At 31.7% G+C, this 26,897-nt stretch overlaps 3 protein-coding genes across 4 annotated transcripts in view; 1 reads left to right on the top strand and 2 right to left on the bottom strand.

Annotated features, from left to right (window-relative positions):
• Positions 1 to 2,895, top strand: part of LOC131624100 (uncharacterized) — a 29,712-nt gene extending 26,817 nt beyond the window's left edge. For both annotated transcript variants that reach the window (XM_058895088.1, XM_058895089.1), the window contains 2 exons: positions 1,121 to 1,462; positions 1,708 to 2,895. In XM_058895088.1, coding sequence (XP_058751071.1) covers positions 1,121 to 1,462; positions 1,708 to 2,457 — 1,092 coding nt within the window. In that variant the 3' untranslated portion in view covers positions 2,458 to 2,895. The remainder of the gene's footprint in view (positions 1 to 1,120; positions 1,463 to 1,707) is intronic.
• A 694-nt stretch (positions 2,896 to 3,589) lies between these two features.
• LOC131624101 (S-adenosylmethionine carrier 1, chloroplastic/mitochondrial-like) lies at positions 3,590 to 8,713 on the bottom strand. The gene is made up of 13 exons (XM_058895090.1): positions 8,585 to 8,713; positions 8,399 to 8,459; positions 8,174 to 8,275; positions 7,787 to 7,869; positions 7,108 to 7,184; positions 6,184 to 6,274; positions 5,844 to 5,897; positions 5,660 to 5,755; positions 5,461 to 5,550; positions 5,081 to 5,132; positions 4,410 to 4,471; positions 4,106 to 4,186; positions 3,590 to 3,918 (listed from the first exon to the last, which is right to left on the bottom strand). The coding sequence occupies exons 2-13, from the start codon at positions 8,445 to 8,447 to the stop codon at positions 3,781 to 3,783; spliced, it is 975 nt and encodes a 324-aa protein (XP_058751073.1). The 5' UTR covers positions 8,448 to 8,459; positions 8,585 to 8,713; the 3' UTR covers positions 3,590 to 3,780.
• Positions 8,714 to 19,043: 10,330 nt separating this feature from the next.
• LOC131624094 (glucan endo-1,3-beta-glucosidase 8-like) lies at positions 19,044 to 20,846 on the bottom strand. The gene is made up of 2 exons (XM_058895082.1): positions 20,481 to 20,846; positions 19,044 to 20,264 (listed from the first exon to the last, which is right to left on the bottom strand). The coding sequence occupies exons 1-2, from the start codon at positions 20,834 to 20,836 to the stop codon at positions 19,151 to 19,153; spliced, it is 1,470 nt and encodes a 489-aa protein (XP_058751065.1). The 5' UTR covers positions 20,837 to 20,846; the 3' UTR covers positions 19,044 to 19,150.
• Between the last annotated feature and the right edge of the window lie 6,051 nt (positions 20,847 to 26,897).

Below are 26,897 nucleotides of genomic sequence, written 5' to 3' on the forward strand. Positions count from 1 at the left end.
ACTCCAAATACTCCTTTTGGACTTTTCACACTTACTAAAAAAAAGTAATAATTGTTGTATGAAAAAAAAAAAAGTTATGAAAAGTTTTACAAAATTGTCCTTCATTAATGGTATGGAGAAGATAAATTTACATAATTGAAAGAAGAGAGGATAATGAATATCTAAGGGTATAATAGGTAAAATAGCATAAAGAATTTATTTGTATTGTAAAACGACTTATAATGTGGCACACATTTTTTTCTCAATGCAACGTATAATAAAAAACGAAGGGAGTATTTTTTTAGTGGTTTGATTTATAGTTTCCCTATCTTCTAAGGTAATACCTAGATCTGTTCTACCTAAGCACCATTGTGTTGCAAATATTTTAAATTGCTGCATGGTATTTGTCTCTTTGCTTCTACTAAAACTAGTACCACCAGTCCAAGGACTTGGGACTCACTGTTCCAGAAAAGATTAAAAAAAAAAAGTTTCCCATACAACAGAGTATGAGAACAATGTAAGAAAACTGAGCAACATATTCTGAGCTTGCACTTCACATGTGAATCAGTTTCAATGTTGACATATATTTATACATTAGTAAACTTGCAAGTTGTTTTTCTAGGCTAAAGGCAAGTTGTTAGGCCATTATCCAGCCAATACACTTGACCGAAAAATTGACTCATAATTAGCTCGTGTGTGGTAGAATTTCAGTTGTAGACATAATAGAAAGAGGAGTGCTAGGAACCTTTCAACACTCACTCTAACTCTTACACTCGAGGGAACATATCAAGTGAGTAAACTAGTTTATAATAAGAGCAGGAGAAGTGAATTTTAATCATCAGGTTTTCTGTGAATGTTGAGGATTAAAAGACAACTTATACCATAAACGCGGCGTCCTTACCATTCTTACAAGATCGTATTTTTAAGATTTGCTCCTCTTTATCCAATTACAACTTGAGAACTGATATACCCCTCTCTTCTGCTGCTGTTGTGTGTTGCCTTATCTTTTAAAGGGATAATCATTGAGTAGCTGTTATTTAAAAGAAAGAAATATTAGTTGAGAATGTATCTTAATGATTCTGGCTGACTCATTCCTTTGTCTTGAGCTGACAATGTTCTTCCTGTGTAATTGGCATTTCAGGTTGAGCTTCTTATTCTGTCCCATCACTTCTACAAATCATCTGCTTGTCTTGATGGAGTTGATGTTCTTGTTGCCCTTGCTGCAACTAGGGTTGATGCTTATGTTTTGGAGGGTGATTTTCCGTGCTTGGCTCGCCTGATAACTGGAGTTGAAAATTTTTATGCTCTAAATTTCATTCTTGGTATTCTTATAGAAAATGGTCAATTGGATCTTCTTCTTCAAAAGTATTCTGCTGCTGCCGACACAAACACAGGCACTGCTGAGGCTGTCAGAGGTTTTCGAATGGCCGTTCTTACATCTTTGAAGCATTTCAACCCTAATGACCTTGATGCATTTGCCCTGGTTTGTATTTTTTTCTATATTGATGAAATGTTGTCTACTAAATTTTGTCTGTAGATTAATGGTTGTGTACTGCTTAAATTCAAATACAATTAATTATTTAATTATATTGCAATGTTGCATACTGTTTTCCAGCATCTACTTAAGAAGTGGGCGTGTTGCATTTTTCACTTGCTCATGAAGTTTTTTCTTTTTGTTTCTGTTCCTAGTCATTGGTGCTTAACATCCTTCATTTGTCTTCTTTCCAGGTCTATACTCATTTTGATATGAAACATGAGACTGCCACTCTTTTAGAGTCCAGAGCAGAGCAATCCTGTGAACAGTGGTTTCGGCGTTATAACAAGGACCAGAATGAAGACTTATTGGATTCCATGCGCTACTTCATTGAAGCTGCTGAAGTTCACTCTTCCATTGATGCTGGCAATAAAACAAGGATGGATTGTGCTCAAGCTTCCCTTCTGTCCCTCCAAATACGAATGCCAGATTTCCAGTGGCTTTATCTATCAGAAACCAATGCTAGACGGGCATTAGTTGAGCAGTCTCGTTTCCAAGAAGCTTTAATTGTAGCTGAAGCTTATAACTTGAACCAGCCAAGCGAATGGGCTTTGGTGCTCTGGAACCAAATGCTCAAACCTGAAGTCATGGAGGAGTTTGTAGCCGAATTTGTGGCAGTTCTACCTCTTCAGCCTTCAATGTTGACTGATTTAGCGAAATTTTATAGAGCTGAAGTAGCTGCCAGAGGAGACCAATCTCATTTCTCCGTATGGCTCACGGGGGGAGGGTTGCCTGCTGAATGGGCTAAATATTTAGGAAGATCACTCAGGTGTTTACTGAAGCGAACAAGGGATTTGAGGTTACGGATGCAATTAGCTACAGTGGCTACTGGATTTGGAGATGTCATCGATGCATGCACACAAGAAATGGACAAGGTCCCTGACAATGCGGCCCCATTAGTGCTGAGAAAAGGTCATGGTGGAGCTTATCTCCCTTTAATGTGAAACTTTCTACTGTAAATTATCATTATGATTGGACAAACCAGGTCGGACGGGAAGTTGGATACCTTGACCCATTGCTGGCTCAAAAATAATATGGAGTCATTGTCGCACATATTGAACGGTGCTGAGCCAAAACCAGATTGGCTGGACGAAATGAATATTGAATGGGTTTGATGATCTATATATACATGTATATTTTTTTTGTTGAGTAGATGCTTGATGGTTGTATATTAGGCAAATTGTATCTGTAGCTCATTCTTGTAAACACCCTTATAGTTTTTGTTTTCTCTGATTCTTTTGTAGGGGAGAAGAGGGTAGTTTGTTGTCGATTTTGAGGCCCATAGCATAGAATGTCCCATTGGTTTCTTTTTTCTTTTTTCTGCTCCAAAATGTATAGTTCCTGTACATCAATATAAAAATCCATTTGCCATGTTTTGCATAGATATTACCGTTTCTGTTGCATATAAAATTTGGTTCATGCCTCATCAATTTTTTTTACTAAACTTGGTTGTTATTCAAAGCTAGTACATCGAAGATACTGATAGATTTGTTGGACAAACAGAAAACATTAAAATCTTTGATGGTTTATTGCATTGTAAAAAATTGTTGATTATTTACATGACCTCGTTATCGATCTCATTATAATATCAATTATTCATCTATCCTAATCAATGTCCAATCCCTTGGAATTCACCGGGTTGCTATTAAAAATGCATTATTTGTTACTTCAAGACACTACTCTACGAGATTTGCACTGCATCCAACTCCTTAGGGTATGTTTGGATGTAGAGTTTTGGTATATGTTTGAGATTTTTAAAAATATATACTAAAGAATAGCATGGTCATATAGCATTTCAATCGGGCTTAATTTTTAAATTTTTTTAGTTTACTTATTTTATCTTAAAAAGAAAAAAAATCCACTTTCCTTGAAAATTCTACATCAAACATACTTTTAGGATTTAGATCTTGTCATACAATGCCTTTTGGGATTTATACCTCAATAACCATCGTTCCACATCCAGTACATGCAGATTTCCTTGTCCAAATCATATGACTTTATGGTCAAAAGAGTGGTCATTTATTGTCAAATCGAGCAATAAAGCTAGATATCAAAGTCTCTTAAACTTTGTTGTAATTATCAACAATAACATCTAAGCCTTATTCCATTAAGTAGAATCAGCTACATGGATCAACTTCTGCCATAATATTCTATTTCCTAAATACCTCAGTCATTAATTTTAAGCCTCAAATGCTACAAAACTAGATGAAAGTTAACTAGAGGGATGATACATTATACAAAATTCATAGAATAAAAAAATCATATTCTTAATCTTCACTTTTTTCTGAGTTTATGCGCGGAGCTTTTGTAGGACGCCTCTCAGCAAGGAAACGTTTTGAACTCTCAAGGACGCCAAAGAATATTGAACCACCTATGCCTATCCAAAGTACTCTTGGCCCAATACCCTGCAATAAATATAGGAGTATGATTTATATTATAAGCTCCAAGTATATTTCTTGCCACAAAGCTGTATCTTTTTTAATCTACATACGGCGGTAGAAGATAAAGTACATGCTTTGGGAGGAATTTGTACCATGTTATTTTACTTGTCATAAGCTACAATGTGAGAAAGAAAACACAGAAAGAAAATACCTTCAAAAAAGCACCAGGTCCCTCTTCCTTAATAATGGTTTGAACGCAATCCACAATTCCCTTATATTGGTTTGCAGGTCCCTTAAGAGGAGGAAATAGGAACTTCGTCAATGGCTGGATAATTTACTATTGACGTGTGATTGATTTACTTGCAGATTAATTGAACAGAAAAGGTATAATGTAAAATGGCTGGATAACTTACTACTGACGTGTGTGATTGATTTACTTGCAGATTAATTGAACAGAAAAGGTACAATGTAAAACCAATACATACAAATGAAAAAGAAACAGGATTTCATCTTACCTGAATCATTAACCTTGTCTTGATGACATCAAGGGGCGTAGTTATTGCTCCGGTTAGTGCGCCTACAAGAAACAAAATAGTATACCGCATCACAAAGTTAGTAGGACACGCCATAATGCTTAACAAATCAACCAAAAGACAACCAAAATAAAGAAATTCTCATTTACTTACAATCCTCGAAAAATTACAAATAGAAGTGGAAAATATAAGCAATGCAGTTTCTTTAGCAAGTATATCTTCATTTAGGTTACAAGCTCCCGTGTTTGAAGTATGGTGGTACAAATTTTGTCAACTTGTCATACATGTATATCATATACAACAAGTATCTTATTTCCAAATATATAACTAAATATTTTCTATCTTGATGTTACCTATATACAACAAGTAGGCTACTGATTTCTTCACTGTTAAATAAAGCCAAGGGTTCTATTAAGATCTAGAATTAGGTTAGATTGACTTTCCTCTCAGTTACAGAAATCTAGTTTGACTGTGTACCTTGCAAAGAAAAATAGCTTGACAAAATTAACAAGATTCATGGTTTTGATTCTACACAGTAAATCTGATAGAGTTAAACAATCACATATCTTTAAATCTTAATTAGCTTGAAGTACAGTTAAAGCCTAAGCTCATGATGCTAGTGCTGAAACTTAGATATACTTTCATTTATTTACCTGCAAAAGCACCAATAACAGCATTTTCTGGATCATTCAGATTTCTTCGTGCCTAGCAAAAAGAAATATAAATCACATCATCAATCACAAATGAAATAGACGAGAAAATAGCAACATTGATATCTTTGATAAACCACAAGACAGTATAACTTATAAGTATATATTAATTGTTTAAATTCATAATTCAGCTTCAAATTCATGCTACTGAATTATGTCTAGTAAACATAAAGTTTTAATAGTGAGAATGAAAGGCGAAAATGACTTTTGTTTGACAGAACCATTAATAACAAAACATTTCAACACAGTGGCTTAGTAATTTATCAGAGACAACCAAACAATAAGTCTTTAAAATACATAAGTATAGAACTCGAGAAAATTACCGCAAGCATATAACCTAATCGAATCTGCTCATAGAGGCAAAACTGAATAGCATCAAAGGGCAAATCCCGCAGTAAAAAAGATCCATACCCCTGTGATTTCAAAGATCAATATCAGTGAAACCTTTTAACAAATTATCGTGGGCGTAGATAATAAAATCTATCATAAAATATTACAAGAAAGAAGTAGTGAGCTTCATACTGCATAAAATCCTCTAAAGCCCTCCTTAGATGCAATAAAGCGGACAGCATTAGATGCTGACGTAAACTGCCCAGTTTGCATTCGTTGCTTAACAACCTGTGGAGCACTAGAGATGTGAAGTTTCCTAGTGAAACCATATGCAACCATGAAAATATCACTTTTACAAATATGAGAATTTAGCAACCTCTGTTGGAACGCGAACAAAAGATGCAGCAATGCCCCCTATAGCACCTGCAGTCTAATGAAATTTAAAAATTGAATGAAAAATTGTATCCCAGAAATTTTAAAAAAAATTGCATCAATAAATTTTGTGCCAGCAATAAAAGAATGGTGACATAGACATAACATCAACTCTAGTGCAAGCCAAATAGACCCAAGAGGTTTCAGATGACCATAATGGACCAAACTTAAGACTTCAAAGCATTGAGAGACAATTGATTTGAAGTGCCAAGTATGTGCTCTTTTCTAAAATGAATATAGCATGCTGTATCTTCATACTAATGTTTATATAAGCAGTATCTTACTAAATGAGCAAAAGCGCTCAGATTTTCAGGAAACATCCTTAGCAATTTCTGCTTTACAGGTTCATAAACTCCAACAAATAAAGCAGATGCCCTGCACATTTAAAGGCAACACAAGGTGTTAAAGAAAGAACCTAGATATGATTCATGAATAACATATTGATACGCATAGAACAAAAATTCCTAAAGCCCCTTAAATAAATTGTGAAATATATCTCTCTTTCAATTTAAATATGTATAACACCTTTAATGAAGAGTAAATAAACAGTTTCTGTAAAAGATACTAGCTTTCCAAACTAAATTTTATATGTATGCTCCCACACCCTATGGAAAGAACCTAAGACCACACTAACTAAGAGTTTCCGAATGAGCAATCAAGAATCCAAAAGTGAACAAATAATCTACATTGAGGAGCACAATATTAAAATCATGTTACATGATGGCTTAGGAGTATGAATCACAACCAAGAATTAAATAAATTATATTTCATATCCTACTGAAGGAACTATCAAATGTGTGCTAATTAAATGCCAGCCAGAAGAAATACAATCCCTAAGCCATCTTTATTCAGAGGAATATGAACATCTCTCATACTATGGTTTCCTCAAGTATCTTTGTCATTGAATCGAGAAAAATGAAAGAGACGGAAATCATCGAAAGGTGTATTTGTAGTTAGAGTTTATAAATCTTCACACTTAGCTTTCTTTGTTTACAGAGAAAACCTCCACACAAAATGTTGGTGTTTTCAGTTGAGCCATTTAGAACAGATTCAATAAATCATCATAGATGTGTATATAAATGTATATTGTAGGCCTTATGTTTGCCAACTAATTTCTGATTTTTTTCCAAGTTAGTGTTTTCGAAATTTCTAATTAACATACAAAACCTAGAACGTTTGAAACATCATGCTATCCACGAGGTTCTCACGGTAAGACACCAGCAAGGTTCCCTGCCAATCCAGAATAAAGGCCTTTTAATACTAGTTTTTCTCCTCCACGGGCAGCCTATAAAACAAAAACAAACATAATCAGCATACTTTATGTAATATGGAAGCCCTCTGAATCGCTGTTAAGAAAAAGGTATGGAGTTATAATAGAGTGGCCCCAAACCAAATGAATCCCCAAGAAAATGCCATGAGGAGCACATATACAAATTTTTTAACCCAAATTTAGTTTATCGTGTTAGAAAACATATTTATCGCATGTTTAATTTGTAAATAGCAGTTAAGATTTAACTGATTCTGACTATTTATGAGTGATCATTTTTGTACCCTAAAACATGATTATAAATATGACTGTATGTACATCCAACACACAATACTCAGAACATCATTCTTACATACCAAAAACTTAAGGAAAGTCCACTCACTGTACTACGCAAATGAACTAAGAATTCTATGCATATTAAATCTTGACAATTAGATATTGCTAATTGCTACAAGACAAACTGCATCCTATCCAACGACAAAAATTATATAGTTTTCCTTTGTCCTCTCAAAGCTTGATATCCTTGTTAGTTACTACAGCATTAAATATTAATCAGTATAGCATACAACAAAATACAACCCTCAATAGTCATTATAATTTATTTTGTTGTAAGAGCCTACCTGCAGACGTGTTTTTATAGTGTCAATGGGGTATAAAGCTGTTTCAACAACAACACCGGCTGTACCACCTGCAATAACACCCTCTACAAAATTCCACCAGGTTCATCAGAATGATTGCAATACAATAAAATTTTGTTTGAAGAGTCGAGGGAAGAAATTGCAGGAAAGTTAAAAATATATATACAAGCCTTTGAAACACATTTAGCCTAAATAGAAGTAGAACAGTATACATGGATTGCAAGAGACGCAAAAAGAACGAAAGTTCAATTTCGGAGCAATAAGAATGTTGCAATGGATGAGTAGTTACACAACACTAATACAACACTAACACAATAATATCTACTATTTGCTACAACTGAACAACAACGAAGAAGATATGATACTTACCAATCAAAGTGCGTAAGAAGTCAAATGGATTTTCCTGTCCCACGGTAACAGATGCAAAAGAATTTCTCACATTCAAGTTCGGCTTTCTCTTAGTAGAAGCATCTGCAATTTTCCCAATTCAACAGTACTCAATTCAATTGCATTGGTATTATCATAAATCAGTGTAACAAAACAATCACGAAGCAAAAATCAACTAAACCAAAATCGCTAAAGTGTGAAACCTACCTGAAATGGAAGAGTCTTGCGGCTTAACGGAGAGTGTAAGAGGAGCCATCAATGGCGGCCGCTGAGAAAATTGAAGACGAACAGCATTAGGTAATAAACAGAATATGAATAATTTTGTGAACAGAGAGAGAAAACGACAACAGCAGAAGTCGTTTTGAATGTCTTCTGAAAAGAGAGCGAGTTTACCGATATGAAGTCAAGAGAGTTATCCGCAGAGACGAGCTATCTTCTACTAAACTGCCAGTTAGTTCATGCAACCAGGTGTGATGGGGTGTATATAAAGAGGGATAAAAACTATATGTTATCCAAAGAGTTACTTTGTTCAAAATGAACTCTTGGGGTATGTTTGGATTGATGGAATACGATGGAATGGAGTGGAATGGAATGGAATAAAGTTATGTTCCATCGTTTGGATTGATTAAAAAAGGATGGAATGGAGCGGTAACGGATGGAATGCATTCCATCCCATTCCATCACTTTCCATCATTTTTTGTACCCTCCAATTTGGGTGGAATCATAAAATTACTCTATTCCATCATGACATATCCAAACAATGGAATGACATCTTTGTTCCATTCCGCTCCGTTCCGCTCAGTTCCATCCCGCTCCGCTCCATTCCGCTCCGTTATTTTTTATGTATCCAAACATAGCCTTGGATTCTAACATAAGTCGAAAACTATTAGGTTAAGTGTTCCTAAAATTTATATTAAATTAATAAAATAATAGTTTGAGCGAGATAATGTCGTGTGTAAAAAAAAAAAGACAAAAAAATATCTCGTTAAGTCAGTTCAATTGGTAGTTATGTAGGTCATTTAAGACGCGTGTTCGAATCCGCGACAATTCACTTATTCACCTTTTAGAAAATGTGAATTCAAGTCAATATGCTACTTGACCGAAAAGAAAAAAGTGATTCATATTATGTTCTTGAAGATTAAATTGTTTTTAGCATGTCAAATAGCTGAGATGATGTCATACCCTAATTTTTTACCTAAAATTTCACATCATATGCATCAAATCATTAAATCATTTGACTTCACAAATATACATAGCATTTGATTCATCTGGCTACCACACACAAGTTGGCATTCAAGTGGTTCGTTATCATGATCATAAAGAAGTTTGAGTCACATATATCTTGTGATTTGGGTCCTCCTCATTTCAAGGGATCGTCATCTTCATTAAAATCTCAAATCACTCAAAACTCCTCTATAAATAGAGGAGCGTGCCTCAGAGCTCAGAGAGAGAAAAACCATCAAGCTCCATTTTGCAAAACTCCATTTTTCACTCCGAAAATCAAACTTTTGAATTTGTCATTTTCTTCAAGTTTTCTGCAAACTTTTCATTAAAACCCCGTCAACACGTCATGACAAACCTATTGTATGCATTAAACACCATTTGTAACCTTTAAATCAATCCAACCAACTTCCACCTATTTGCCTCTGCAACTTGATTTGGTCAGAAAGATTGAGAGAGTTTCAAAGCAAGGTGATCATACCAACACACTCTTGGATACTCAAGGGTGCTAGGGAGATCATTTTCCATTCTTGAAAGAGCTTGAGAAGGAGCAACGGACTCACTCTGTTAGGTAATTTTTTCTAACTTGGAACTTCATCATATGAGCATCATTTTTAAAGTTTCTTAATACCATTATGTTTGTTTTTATATGGTGAATGAAAGCCCTAAGCTAATTGTCATTGATTGATCATGTATGCCATTTAATGTATCTTTGAACTTTTAGGGTTCATGTGGTTTTTAATCAAAATCCTGAGTTACGGTTTAGATAAATGAAAACTAATATCATTTTTGGATTCCTCATGAAATTCTGGGTGAAGACAAAGTTGTCTGGCGCGAAAATTCAAATATAATCGATGTTTAAAAATATTATGTGTTATAACTTGAATTGGCATTGTGCCCCAGTGGTAACACGATGGTTTTGTGTTTGTGTGTGAGCGATGGGTTCTAGGTTCGATTCCTAATGACACCCTTTTGCTTGTTTATTTTTTAAAATGCATTTATGAGTTGATTTCTCTTGTATTATTGTGGATGCATTATGTGTTCACCACACACGCAGTAGTGTGGTGCTTAGTGTTTTGGGACTGTAACCTTGAGGTCAGGGGTTCAACACCCTTTGACCATCATCCTTATTTTTAATCACTTGTTTCCTTGATTTCTTTTTCTTTTCCTTTTGTTTATTTGTTTTATTATTATTCATTTCTGACTTTATTTAATTAATATTGATATATTAAAAAACCAAAAATAATTTTATAATTTTTCAAAGCCTAGATTTTATTTTATTTACTTAAATATATTAAGAAAAAACCAACAAAATAATCTTTTGTTTGAATTTATTTGTTCAAGTCGTGATGTTTCCTCTTAAAAAAAATTTTACTTAATCATGATGCCATGAGATGTTGTATGATCTTACCTTGATATATCCATAAGTTTTACCACTTTAAGTGATGCTTGTTTTAACCTAAATGCCTTTAACATATTGAGTTAACCCTTAATGTTTTGCCTTGATAAATATTATAAATTTAGGATTTTGAAATGCTTGATCCTTGAACATACTTTGTTAATTTCTCTTGAGCAATCTTTGATCCATGATATACATGTCCTTTAGGGTTTAGGTGATTGAAAATTGTTGTTTGACTGCTTTGCTTATCTTTGACTTATGTATATGATGATCTCCATTAGGGTTCTACCATGTTTAGTTGATCATGTCTTGTAATTGTATGCTTATTGCTTGATCTTGATTTGAATTTGTGACACATCTTGATACTTTATCTTGTGATATTTCCTTAAATGATGTTTGTTGGTAAAATGCCCTCTGAGTATGATTGCTTGATATTTTGTATGATGAGCTTGTTGTTTAAATTAATATTTGGTTTAAATCCTAATGTATGAACCTTGTGGCTTTGTCACAGTCTTCGAAGGAGGCATGAATATCTTGTGTTAATAACTTAATACTCCCTCTGGTCTCATTTATAAGCCAAAATTTAATTTTTAGATTCATTCAACAATCAATGTATTTAGTCTATTATTAGACTAAATACATTGATTGTTGAATGAATCTAAAAATTAAATATTTGCTTATAATTGAGACCGGAGGGAGTACTTGTGTAATGATCATGATGTTTGATGCTAGTTATATATTGTTGGATGCCTTATGCATGAATGTTTATGCTCAAATCCAAGGAAAGGGATTGTAATGTTGACTTAATAGTCATGTTTATGTGAGTGTGTGCTTATATTTGTTTGCTTGTCTTTGTGTGTATGCTTTACCACCTTTGTGAATCTTAAACCTAATTTCAAACTTGAATCTCTTTCGTTAAAAAACTTGACTTTATGTCATTGCATTTTCAAACTTTCTTTCTTTGATAAATGCTTCAAAATATTTAAGCATATTAAACACTTTTTCAAAAGACTAAAGGACATTCAAACCCATTCAATCTTTTTGCCATTTGGCTTTTCACTTTAAAAATCTTTTCTCAAAAGATTAGACATGAGTCATCTTTATAGTTGAGATGTAATTTTCCTATCCCTGTGGTAGTGATTGAAATATTGTTGATTCTTTCCCATTAAGGGGGTTAGTGGCATACTTGTTGATTTATACCCAAGTTAGAGCCCCTCCCTCGTGATGATGCAAAGATCCATCTTCTCATAATTTGTGGATGATTAGTAGAAACATCCTCCGTAAAGATGACAAAATGTCTCTTCTAATTAAAATCAATCATAACAAATGTTTTGTTATTTTTACCATGAACTATGAGGTTTTGATCGTTAATTGGTACGTATGTATAAAACTTTATGTCTTTCTAAACACAAAAATCAAAAAAATTATTTCTTTTCTCACCTCCAAAATCTTTTGCAAAACAATCATTATAGCCTAAAATACATATATAACTGTAGCAACCTGCCTTAAAATTTACGTTTAAACGAGCCGTCACCCACTACTTGTTTTATGGGCAACTGGAAACCCTTAAAAATAAGAGAAATTGGGTAAGTAGGTAAATTAAGAAAAGGGAATGTGTTAGGCACCCTTTGCCTCCCTTGTATTCAAGAGGACCCATTTAGCCTTTAGGTTTTTAAAATAAAGTTTTTGGGATTTTTATCGTTGTTGTTCGTAAGAGCAACCCATTTGGTGTTATTCGTCAAGATCAACAACCTTGGAGTATTAATTTTAAAAATAAAAACGAAAAATATGTTTAAAATCATACCATCAGATTTATCATCGCGTGGTTTAAAAAACAAATTTAAAAGAATTGAAATTCAATAGGAGAGGCCTCGTAAAAAATCATTGGCCAAAAGGGAAAGACCCAAAGGTTTGGAAAAGTGGATTGTAATTATATAAAAAACCAAAGTGTAGCAACAACAAAATAAAGGGGAAAAGGGAAACCCTCATATTATTTGAGATTTAATCACTGGCCTAAAGGGTAAAACCCAAGGGTTTGGAAAATTATATTATAATCGTGAGAACTTAAACCAAAGTGCAGCAACAACAAAATACAAGGGGAAAGGGGAATGTCTCATGTATTATCATTGGTCAAAAATATTTTTTAAAAAAAGGAAGCCTCATATGAAATCATTGGTCAAAAACATAGGAATTTTGATAAAGGGTTTAAAAAAGGTTTTGCATAAAAAGAAAAGGTTTGTCGGTCGTTGTGTGTTAAGTCAACACGGCTAGGGTTTGTTCAAGACAAACCCTAGGACAAACCTTCAAGAGGGAGAAGAAAAACGTAGAAAGTTACAAAAGGTGTGTTTTTGAGAAGATTGTACGAGAATGTGAAAAATCCCCTTCTAATACAATTCCCAAGAATCCTATTTATAAAGTAGAAATTAGGTTAAAAATCTCAAAAGGGAAATAGTCATATACAAAAAGCCCACAGTTTTATATTTTGAAAAAGAAAAGAAAATTAGTAAAAATAGAGCCTGTGACTTCTTACTTACAAGCCTTATTCCTTACCAATTGTGCTATGTTATTTATTTGAAATGAATACCCAATTGAAAGCATATGAAAGGCAAGCAAATATTTGCCATTTTTTAAATACTAATAATTTGAAAGCAAACTATTATATTTTTACCTGGACTTGAAATCGAATATTTATAAAACCAAAGATTGCCAGTGTGAATAAACCAAAGAATTAATAATATTTGAGTTTTGAAATAATTTTGAATTTTCGAAGAGGGGACAAATTTGAGGTATGACAGGTGCCCCTATTTAATTACTCTTTGATCGAAGGGTGGGAGAGAGCACAGCTCTTGCACGTTCAAATTGGAGGGTTATTAATAATGGAAGACCCCGAAATTTGACCAAAAGTTTGAAAATATTTGAAAACAGTCTGATGGTAAGTAAAAAAATGTGAAAAGGGGCAATAATGACGCAGATAACTCATCAATGTCTGAGTAAAGCGAATGCAAATGACCTAGATATGACGATGCATATAACTTGTACATATTATAGGTAATCAAGAGAAGATAGCGTGGATAGCCAAACAATTGGTGCCAGGGGACTAATGTTAAGCTTTGGAAATTGAACATTGAGCGCATCTTAGCTGGTACGCATGCCTTGAGATTTTCCGCAGTTTTCATGGGCATGTATGATTGAATGCAATGCATGTATACATGTTTGATATGATTATGCTTGTTGTATGATGCATGGTATGCATGTTTGATATGATAATGTTATGAGTTGAAATGATGTGATGATTGATAAATGCAATGCCCATGTTATTTGAACTGCGGATTTGAAGATAGCTTACAATTATGTTGATAGAAATGTGTGAGGCTGCTCATGTCTGTTTGTTAATTGAAGTGTGTGAGGCTGCTTACGTCTTTTTCCGATGACATCTTGCTGGGAAATATGGAGAATTGGCTTGCTAAGGCTTAGAGACTGACAGAGCAAGTTGTATCGTAGATTTGGAAATTTATCGCAACCTAAGGGATCAATAACACCAGTTTGATAATACGTTGATGCTTTGAGACTAATACAACAGATTATATCATAGATTTTGCATACTTATTACAACCTAGAGGATAAATATGGCGAGTTTTGAAATTGCTCTTTTGAAATTTTTTGAAGTCGACTTAAAGATAGTCTACCAGGTGAGACTGGGTTTTGAAATAATTTTGTGAAAAATAAACAACAGCAGGGTTACTAGTGTTCGTAAGATTACCAGATGTAAAACATAGTAAAGTCATTATTGTCGGTAAGTTACCGGAAAGGACTCGAGATAGTAAGGTAACTTAACATCGGTAAGGTTATCGGGGTACGTCAATCAGGTGATTGGAAAATGAACAAATAGTAAGGTTACTGGCATCAGTAAGGTTATCGAGAAACATCAATCAGGTAATTGGGATGAATATCTTAGCAAGGTTACTGGCATCAGTAAGGTTACTAGGAAACATCAATCAGGTGATTGGGATGAATACTCAATAAGGTTACTGGCATCAGTAAGGTTACTGGAAAACATCAACCATGTGATTGGGATGAATATTCAGTAAGGTTACTAGCATCAGTAAGGTTACCGGAAAATTAATCTGAAATATAAGCTCTCATATCTCCACCAAAGTCTACATATAATTAAACCTCATACCTATCACAACCTAGAGGATAGATAACACAAGTTTGAAAAAGTAACTTACTAAAGCTTCGAGACTAACATAGTAAATTGTGTTGTAGATTTTGCATATTTATCACAACCTAGAGGATAAATATGGCGAGTTTTAAAAATAACATATTTCCTTATATCTATCACGACCTAGGGGATAAATAAGGTTTATCGTGTCTACCACAACCTTAAGGAGTAGGCAGTGCGAGTACGGAGAATTTGTATTCTTACCACGACCTAGAGGGTAAGAAATACAAGTTTGAACTCTATCTTGTGGTTAATCCAATAGAGTTGAGGAAAGTTTGGAGAATTGACTTGCCACAGCCTAGAGAGCAAGTCGTCGCAGATTTCCTTTTTATCTATCACAGTCTAGAGGATAGATAAGGTTTGTGTTTAAACCAAGACTGGATAGTATAACCATTGTAGATGATTATGCTCACTCCAATTGGTAAACGTTCACGCCAAATGTTCACACAAAAAATGTTCACGCCAAAAATGTTCACGCCAAAAAAAGTTCACACCAAAAAATGTTCACACCAAATAATATTCACACAAAAAAATGTTCACACCAAAAATGTTCACACCAAAAATGTTCACGCCAATTGATCACTGCCAGAGGGATAATGCGATAAGAAGGAAAAGCAAACGCAGATCTTACATATTTATCACAACCTAGGGGATAAATAACACAGGTTAGATAACTCGTATGAATTATATCGCAGACTTGCTTATATATATCACAACCAAGAGGATAAATAATAAGGAAAAGGGGAACTTATTATCGCTTGGAGACTAACATAGTAAGCTATCATGGATTTTGGTCTATCTATCACAACTTAGAGGATAGATAAATCAAGTTTGAAATTTGATAGTTTGAAAAATAGGATCTGAAAAACTTGAATGACAACTAAAAATCTACTGCTGAGATTAACTAGAGGACTGATAAGCTGAAATGATATGATATGTCTCTGCTTAGAGATTGGTAAGGTGAAATGAATGATATACCTTTGCTTAGAGACTGACAAGGTAAGTGGATTTGATATGCTTTTGACTGATGCCCTCGTGGTAGGTCATGGATGGTTAAGATACAGAGAGGTTATTGTGTAACAAGGTTGTTTGTCATACAATGATAGGATTTTACGCCGACACAATTTCTCGATACTCGTTTTGAACTAGCAAATTACTGACGTATATGAAGGATCTAATAGGGATAGTGAAAGTACAAAAAGAGCTTGCCCTTATGTTGCCCCAATATGTTAGATTTTTGCAGAGATTCACTTCAATGGGAGTAGTTTGGCCATACTGTACACTTGAGATGGATGGTCCCACAATTTTGAACTTTGAAACATCATGCCCTTGATTAATTAGACCTTAGAATAATTTACCCCTGATGAACTGTTTTGAACCAGTTTTTGTTAAACGAGCCTCGTAGCGGTCTGCCCTAATATTTGAATTTTGAAAGGTATGCCCCCAATTTTTAGATTTGTAAAAATGTCAGGATGACATGATATAGATATGGTTTGCTCCAAGTATCCAAATCTTGAAAAGTTTGTTCTTTGAAGTTATTTGAAAGGGAACTTGGATCCTACGTGTCGTAAGATGACCTTGACATGAATTACCTCCATATGTGAGCTTCAAAACCTGTACCCCTGATTACTAGGGTCTTGGAAATGTATGCCCTTGATTGATTGGTGCTTTGAAATGTGACCCAAGTTGATTGAGTCTTGGAGTGAATGCCCCTAGTCAATAGGATTTTCATGTGATGTGCCCCTAGGATCATTAGGATTTGTCCCTAATTATATGGCTCCTCTTAGATTTGTTTCCCCTAGTCAGGAGCGTCTTGGAATGAGTCGCTTTTGATTAAACCAATTTTTGAGATCTCCTTGATGCTAAGGTTCGATTCGTAGATAAAGTTGTACATTTTGAAAAGTGATTCTTACTTGATGCACATACAAGTTTTGAAATCAAAATTGATTATTGGAAAGAAATGGATGATTAGAGATGAAGATGTGGCAGTGTGGTGATAATTTTAACAAACATTAGGAGTTAGTTTAACATAAATTCTGCTTAGTATGCTTTCATAGTGAACCTAACTTCAATTAGGACTTTTGAGGGAAAAAGTGATTTAAACAAGAAAGCGCCAAATGAATAGATATTACTTCAGTAGAATAAATAGGCGAGGTAAGAATTTCTTATGAAATGTATAATTTGTAGCCGTGAAAATTACTATATATTGCTCCTAATATATATTTGGCCACACTACAAATATTTTAGTTTTAATTGAATAAAATATAATTAATTATTCATGTTTGAAATGACATTTTAAACATAACTTAAAAATTTGCCATTTAGCAATAGAATCTTGTTTTCTTGATCAAAAATGATTTTTAGACATATAATTATTAAAATAATTTTTAATATGCCTATTTGAAATTTAATTTATCATATAATGTCTTTTTTTTATAAATTAATATAATTTTTATATGCTTCTTTGCATATATTTTTTTATCTTTGATTTTTTTTGTTTATATTAGTCAGTTAAATAACATATAATATATAATTATTTGTTGAATAGAAAATTATACTCTCTCCATCTCGAAATAAAAATCTTTTAAGGTTTTTGCACATAGATTAAGAAAAGTAATAATTTAATAATTAAATATAACAATTTTACAAAAATGCTTTTAATAACTATTGGTCGTCATAAAGGTATAGTATGATGCAATAGCTTTAAATTAGTGCAAACAATAATTATTAGAGGTAAAATTGATAAAAATTAATTAATGTTGAATTGAAAATTTAAAAAGACTTTTATTTTAGGACAAGTTTTCTAGGCTAGAAAGACTCTTATTTTGGGACGGAGAGAGTATATATTATTTTCCTTAGTTAACAATAGTTGTTGTTTTCTAAATAGTCTATGTTCCTTAATTTTTTATTTTCTCATTGAAGAATAAGGAAATTAGGTCGTGTTAGCGTTTAATTGATTCTCTTCTAACATTTTATGCATCTTTTATCCATTTTAGTTGGATGATCCATTAATTAAACTAATGGAGAATTATAAATGAATCATTTTTTTTTATTAAATGAAATGGGACTTACTTTATTGAAGGGGTTTATAATTACATTAACCACTCTAGTGGCTCGTCCAATTACTCGAGAATACATATTATTATATTTTTGATGTTAGTTATGTATAGTGATCAAATATGACCATTTTCTTCTTGAGACATTTTACAAAACAATCAATATATTTGAGAGAAGAAACATTTCGATTCAACTACAAAAATAATTTTGTACGTTGCGTTAGCTTTTTTTTAATAATGGGAATTTGTAATATATAATTATATGGTTCTAATCAGCCAAAACTAAATTTTGAAACATTAATTAATCAATTGTAACTTTATTGTTTTTATTATCATATCGACGATATACCCTTACAAACATAGTTATCAAACATCCACTAAGAGGTACATCACAATATTTGTAATTTTTTTTTTCCGAAATCTTTTTCAAAATGGGAGCATATGGGTTGGTTTGAATTAATATGGATTTCTTCCCTAACTCATCCCATGTTTTTGTCCCTACTTAATGATATTAAGTTATATTCAAATAATATACTATTCAACATTTTTTTACCAACATAATTAAAAAAAAGAATGACTTATTCTTCAGTATCTCATATGTATTTATAATTATAGAAATTGGTTCTATAAATGATATTGGTCTCAAAGAGGTCATTTTACAAATAGTATGTTTTTCAACTTTTAGTTATATAAGTGTTTTCTTTTATCATATATTGAAAATTAAAAAATATTATAATAGTGATAAAAATAGTTTATTTGAATCCTGTTGCGTTGAAAAAAATAATATGTCAACAAATTTACAAATTATAACTGTAAAAAATTATGAACCAATTTGACCATTGAAGAATTAGATTACAACTCTTTTTATCTTATTTAATCTATAATTCAAAAGCTACTGTAATTTTAGAACATGCAAAAAGAAAAGAAAGAAAAACAATGACATCAACCATTTGCCATTAATATTATTTCAAACCTTCAAAATTTTTTACATGCTCTACAAAATTAAATTTACATGTAATCTATTCTCACTAATCATTTTCATACTAATCACGTGCATACTTTTATATAAATGTAATAAAAAACAATAGAAACCCAATCAAAAGGCCTTTAACCATATAAGTTTTTCCTCTAAGCATGGTACCACCACTCTGGATTTGGATAGGAAACACACAATTTCCATTTGAAGGTGTTGGATCTTTTTCTACAATAGTAGCTAGGCCATCAAAATCACATGCCTCAACACTTTGTTCATTATTTTGAAAGAATTGATTAAAAGCAAATGATGCATTACCAGCTTCATTCAAACTTGCACAAGAACAACCGGGACCTAAGCTCGTACAATCACCTGATGAACACGCATAACTCACCGCGGGACCAACTGAGCTCATGTTCTTTATGTCCTTACTCAGAACACACCATTTTTTTTCTAAGTAGCGAATTCCTTTCGCTCCAACAAGCATTTTTTCTCGATCTTTTCCAGAAAGATCAATTGGAAATTTAGGTTTTCCATCATAGCGAAACATTCCCCAATGACGCTCAAAGTTTCCAGGTGCAACACTTTTTGTATTCTCATCAACAAGAGAAAATAAATAAGCAACCTTTGGTTCAGGGCGAAGTGGAGAACCTTTTTTGCTAGCCCATTTCTTGAGAAAACCGCTGTAAAATCTTTTTGCGTTAGCTATAGTAGCATGTTTATTCCCATCTGTTGGCCAACCAATTTCACCAATCATGATTGAAACTTTAGGGTGACCAGCTTTTTTTAATGCCCAAGCAAGTGTATCAAGGTTTGCATCAAACACATTACTATATCGTTCGTTGTTATCAGTAATTGTTCTACTTGTACTATCAAAGAATGCATAATCTTTAGGAAAATCATCATTTTGGTATAGACTTAAGAAAGGGTATATGTTGACTAAAAATGGTGAGTTATTTTCATCAAGAAATTTCACTATTTGTTTCATAGCATCATAAATATCTTTCCGAAAATGTCCACCTGATGGTTTATCTGTAGTCGTGTCGTATACATCGGCATTTAACGCCGATGTCACCTTTATTTTGTTTCCTAAACCAGCATTATTAAGTGCTTTTTGAATGTTTTCCATTGCTGGAAATGTTGTTTTTACAAAGGATCCGTTGTAAGCTGTCAAGAAGGCTTCATTACCAACAGATACATATCTACAATAATTCACAACATAATAATAAACAATAATTATAAATATATATTCTCAATTAAAAAATTAATTCGAAAAATAAAAGTATCTTGTTACATCAATCGATTCGTGACAATTTCATGTTATATGAATTTTTTATCCACTCCAATTTCATGATTAATTTCATGATTAAAATGATGATTAACTCTTAAATTTTCGATTTGTTTGAAAGAAAGAGTACCTGATATTGACTCCTCCATCATGCATATGTTTGGAGACGTTATTTTTAACCCAATCTTCAGCTTCATCCATGTCGCCAGATATTTTTTTTAATTGATCATTAGGAATTCCAACCATAACTTCAATATCTGTGCCAGAAAAAGCACTTAAAATCCAAGGATCTGTGTCAAAAATCTTAACCTTTTTAATTGCATTTTCCTTAAGCATGTTCACCACAATGTGAGGATCAATTGGATTAGTTGATAGTAAACCCCAATTAACACCAATAGTTGGAATAGTTTCTGGACCTTGTTGTTGGCAATGAGCCATGACAACAATCATGGAAAATGTACACATAATAAATTTGAATCGAACCATGGTAAGTGAAAGTAACAACAAAGGGTGAAAAGGTTCATTAGTGAGTAGAAATATTGTATTATTAAGATTGTATGATCAACAATATCCGAGCCAAAATTAGGTCTTTGGTTTGATACCATAAAATAGTATTGGTTCTTAAGTTGCCTGTGTAACAAATTTTCTAATAATAATTATTACATGTATTTATAGCTCAATGACTACTTTATTAATTTGAAATTAAACAATTTTTCTACTTAATTGCACCTAGAAAAAAAGACAAAAGATAATCGTGTTGGTTCTTTAAAAAAATACAATATTAATGTAGTTTTCAACCAGATATTATACATTTTTAGTAATTAATATCACTTTATTTTCGGACAAAAAATATAAAATTATAATGTATTATACTTACTAGTAAGATACCCGTGCTATCGCACGGGTCCCGTTTGGATTCACATTACACGTTTATCAGACCACCGTTTATAAAATATGAATTCATTCTTCAATTGGTTGACATTCACATAGTTACAAATATAGTCTAATAATATGCACAAACTTTAAGCATTGATTTGTACTTATAATAAACCGTACAATTGATTCTCTAACTTCAATTATATTATACAGTAGCAAAAAAAATTTAAAAGATGAAGATTAAAATTAACAGTTTACAACTGATATCTCATAGATACGTTCACATCTTCCCGTAGATCAATGTCTGCAAGGATCTTCATTACGATGAACAATCTAGAGCTGTTAAATTTAGAAATAAAAAGAACTCTTAGATTAATATACTGAGTAAAAGAGTATTAAATCTTTAATGTTAAACAAATTTTGTTAAAAATATTCTACAAATATTTGTAACTTATTCCATTTATAAAACTAATAACGATTGTAAAATATTTGTAACTTATTCTCATTTATAAAAATAATTGTATCAACTTGTCCAAAAAATATAATTGTATCAACTTGTCCAAAAAAAAAATAATTGTATCAACAATAAACTTTTTAACGATTTAAAAAAAAATATATGTAACTTATTTCTATTTATAAAAATATTTGTAAAACTGATTGTATCAATAGTAAACTTTTTAAGAATTATAAAATATTTGTATATTTTTATTTATAAAAAGAATTGTATCAACATTAACTTTTTTATGACTTTTAAAAAAAATATATGTAACTTATTCTCGATTATATAAATATTTAACGATTATAAAACATTTGTAACTTATTCTCTTTTATAAAAATAAAAAATTGTATCAACAGTAAACTATTTTCTATTTATAAATATTAAATAATAAATTTAAATTAAAAATAAGTATTTAATACAATTTATTAAATTAAATTGAGAAATTTAATATTATTGTTTATTTACATTAACACTAAAATATATTTTATCTTTATAAGAAATAGGTTTCAAATTCAAATAGTATATTTACTAGAAAACTTAATTTATTTATCTTTATTTGTTTAACTTATTATGAAACAATTTTTTAATTTTTAGCATTTATATTTGAAAACATAATATAAATATGCTATGTAATTCAATTTTTGTGTCAGAATTGTTTTTTCCGGTGTTAAACTATCTAATGCTAATTGTTAATTGCCTGTCTATATTCTTGAATTTGAAAAGTAGTATTATATAGTAGATGTTGTTATCAATCTCGGATAACGGTGGGACGAAGTCAACTTGACAAATGATATAGTGGGATGATCAAGTTCAATGTCAAAAACTCTTTAGCAGCATGTCACTATTCTTAAATAAAATTTATGCAGTTTATATGATGCATATCATACATAAAAACACTAATATAGTGATAAAACTACTCAAAGTTTACCATGAATAGATATTTATTCATTAAAAGTCAATGTTTTAAATAAGACTCATATCCCTATAGTATCTTAAAAAAATCAAAAATACTCATTAGGTAGATGTTCTAGTGTGTTTAAAGGTTGAAATCCATGAAGCACCTCGACCAAAAAACACCAGCGTTTAGTTTGATAGATTCTTTGAGTTTCAGAAGCATTTTTGGGGGCTAACGTGATAACAATTTCTACTGCAAAAGCAATCACTATACTCGTTGCTCTTAAATTTGACGCGGGGGTGGATGCTGTAGTGGTTATCCTTCGCTCTGCTTTGCTACTATAGCATGGTGTTGATATTAGCTCCCATGTAATTCTATTACATAAGTTATTGGACAGGAAGTGGTACAGTTTACTGTCAATCAAAATAATAGTTTCCTCAAATTTGTCCTCAAATGTTTTTTCTTCCAGCAATTTCAAACGAAATAGACATCATCAATATACAATAGCTTTAAACAATAGAATAGAAAGGAATAACGGGTACGGTCGCAATTTATCAGAGAAGCAGAGGTTCATAAGCCGATTGAGGAGGAGTATCGGAGCTCCTCACATCAACAATACCTACAGTTGTCATTACCTGCAAGAGTTGTTCCAACAGTGACCAGTTTATACTCCTGAACTTTAGATTAAAAGGAAGCTAAAAAGAAAAGGGACATAAAATAAACAACATACATACAAACAAAGAGTAAGTTTCAGAACATGTAAAAGTGACTTGCATCTAGCAAAAAACATATTAGAGGCCAATATTTGAGGTTTGAAATAAACAAACAATGCTACTCATTGAGCCATGAAACAACATTAGTTGCAAGTCTTTGAAACAATACGCTCTGAGACAAACCTTTTGACGTCTAACTGTTAAGGACAACGGATCATCAGAACCTAGGAAAAAATATGATATATATATATATATATATATATATATATATATATATATATATATATATATATATAAATGGGAAAGATTCGTTGAACTGGATTTCAAAATAAAATAATTAATATTTCTTCACCAGCTTTTAGTATATCAATTCTATAAGCAATGTTATAAATTTTTTTGTACATTTCTTAAAATTTATGAGTGATGAAAAGAAAGAAAATTTGTTTCAAAATTATAAAAATTCAAGAAGTTGAAAAGTGAATCCAGTTCAATTGATTGGAAATAATAATAATAGTTTATAAAGGATCAATAACAAACTTTTTTTAGTATATAAAAATTACACAATTTATAAAAATATTTGAATCAACAATTATTTTTTCTCATGTTTAAAAATAAAGTTCACTTTAAATGTATTTGAATTTTTTTCGTACATAAGAGACAATATTAGTTGTTTGGAGGTTATAGAATAATGTGTAAAGCAAATTTCTAACTTTTTCTGATGCCCTCTCTCAAACCCAACACAATGAATAAATTAATGAGGGTGAGAAGGGACAAAGATCCACCATGTAACCAATTCACATTGGATTAAGAAGTTCCAAAATACACCTTAGCTGTCAAACCTCAATACTAAACATAACTATTGTAACCATTTCAAATTTAGCTCATAAGTAAACAATTGACATGTAAATAACTTCTGCAAAAAGAGTTAATCAATTCAAAGAAAAAAAATCAAACATATTCAGAAGCTTTTAATAAAAAGACCCGCATTCATAAGAAAACTCAAGATTAACCAAAATAAATTAAACTAATTAAATAAAGTTTTGAACCTGATACTGATAGAGCTGTATAGTTGATTCAACTTGTTTTTCTTAGCTTTTTCAACTTGACAAAGAAAAGAAAGAATTGCATCAACTCATAAAAATAAACTCATAATATCATACATCCATTTATATAATACTAAAAACTATGAATTAAAATATGAATTACCTTAGTTTTCATCCCTTTTAAAGTGAGTTTTGTGTTGTCCAATTCCTTTATCATGCATGGAGGCAAATAGTTTCTCGTATGCTCTAAACAATCTGAAATAATAAAAGCAGGGTATGCTTAGACAAAGAACAAAAAATGCAAAACAACGCTTAAACAAAGAACAAAAAATGCAAAATAAAAAAAGGAAAGTGTCATACCAATTTTTTAACCAAACATTAAAAATATGGTTCATAGAGATCCAAATTTTAGTGAACCATAATGTTATTTCCTCTTTCATTTTCTTTTAGTTTTTAATAAGAAATGATGAACAGAATAATAGCATTTTTCATTAACATTTATCAGAGCTTAAAACAAAAATGACTACAATGTTTCTTCTCATACAACAACGATCTAAGAACAAAACGATTCACCACAACAACCAAACCGTGCAACAACGGTACCAACTCAAAAACAAAGATAGAAAAAAACTATCGGAGTAAAGAAGTTAGAGGTATGCGACAATGACATTTTGGCTGCTACATTTTCTTGATAAATCCAATTTTGAGACTTCATATTTAATTTAATTGCAGGTTTATGTTTTATGTTTACATTGTTGAACCCTTGTTATATAGACTCAATGGACTGCTCGTAGTTTTCAATACTGGATATAGTTGCGGATGAATTATCAATGCATTCATAAGATGGCAAAATATCCATTGTCAATTTGTTTTTGTTTTATCTCTTTCTTTGCTTATATGTTTAGTTGGCAAAATATCCATTGTCAATTTACTTTTGTTTTATCTCTTTCTTTGCTTATATGTTCAGTTTACATCTTTAACGTGAATGTCTGTATAAAATGGGCAACATGCTACTAACTTTTTTTAAATCGAAAAAAAATAATCAGATTTTGATGTAGTATTTTTTGGATAGCATATTATGATGAGTAATTGACCATCTAAGAAATTTACTGTGAAGTCATAATTATTGCTTCTCATAACTCCATGTAAAATCATAATTATTTTCTTTATTTCCTGGAAATTTGAAAACCCTACAATAACACAGACATTTCATCGAACATTTAGTAGGCCATTTTACAATAATTAATTTGATGTTCATAAGTTTTACTTACATCTCTTTTTCAATAACACAATCAAAACAACAAAACATTAGAATTTCATCTATTTTTAGCAATAAAACATCAAACTTTCATATCTTTTCAACAACAAAATTGAAACCATGATAAAAATAAAACATCGAGGAGAGCATTATCGTGGATTTGACGGAAAAACGCATAAAACATTACAGCAAAAAACAACATAAATCGGAAGAACATTACAACAGAAATAACGGCCAAAAGTTATCCACAGATGATAAGATTACATATTGAAACCAAAAAATTACAATAGAAACCAAATTTGTAAATATGAGAACAGAAAACTTACATGGTAGAATGAGGATGATGGGAGCTCAGCAGACTGAAACTTGGAAGACTAACAATCACTTGAATCATATCACCCTGCAAAATACAACAACCAAAATTTTAAATTACTGAAAAATACACATGTAAAGAGGAAAACAGATAATGGCCCAAATTTTATACCTTTGAATCAACCAATATTAACTCTATGTGTTCTTTGTTTGAAGAACTGGTGACAGACCACAAATGTTTACACTAAACTGCTATTTTCCATAAATCCTTTGATTCGTTAATATCCTTGACAGATTCAATTGGGCGAGCCGTGACTTGATTGTTAACCTGAAAAACAAAAACAAAGATGATTAAACAATGATTAAAGAAAACAGAAATCTGTAGATGATTATAGGTGGTGCAGTCATGCGCTTTTGAAATTTGAAGAATGGAATAAGAAGGGAGTTTACAGATGTGAATGGTGAAGATGAGAAGTTGTGTTAGGGTTTTGCATCCTTGAGGGTTTTATAGAGGGAAACAAAAGTGAATCCTAAACGATGCACTTAATAAGAATCAACTATAGGAAGTTGTGTTGTGTATTATACAGTGTAAATTAAGAACAGAACGGTTCAGTATAAAGATGTGATACAGTTAATATTCAAAATGTGATTAAAGTTGGGCCCACAACTTTGATAGTGGTTGCAAGTGATTAAAATGTGATTAAAATAATTTTAAAACGTATGAAAAAATATTGGGATGACACATCAGCGTCATTAATTGCTAAATGCATATAAATTAAGCATTAGTGCAATAAGTCTTTTTTACCCATAAAATTAGATAGATAAGATTAGGCTTTACTTAGTGGGGTTAAACCTGGTTTTTCCAAGTACTTTAATTTTTATATATTTATATAGATAGATATAGATTTAATGCATCGTCTTTGTAGCTCAGCTTAAGAATTCATAATAATA

Source organism: Vicia villosa, unplaced genomic scaffold (genome assembly GCF_029867415.1).
Source record: "Vicia villosa cultivar HV-30 ecotype Madison, WI unplaced genomic scaffold, Vvil1.0 ctg.000102F_1_1_1, whole genome shotgun sequence".
NCBI classification, from domain to species: Eukaryota; Viridiplantae; Streptophyta; class Magnoliopsida; order Fabales; family Fabaceae; genus Vicia; species Vicia villosa.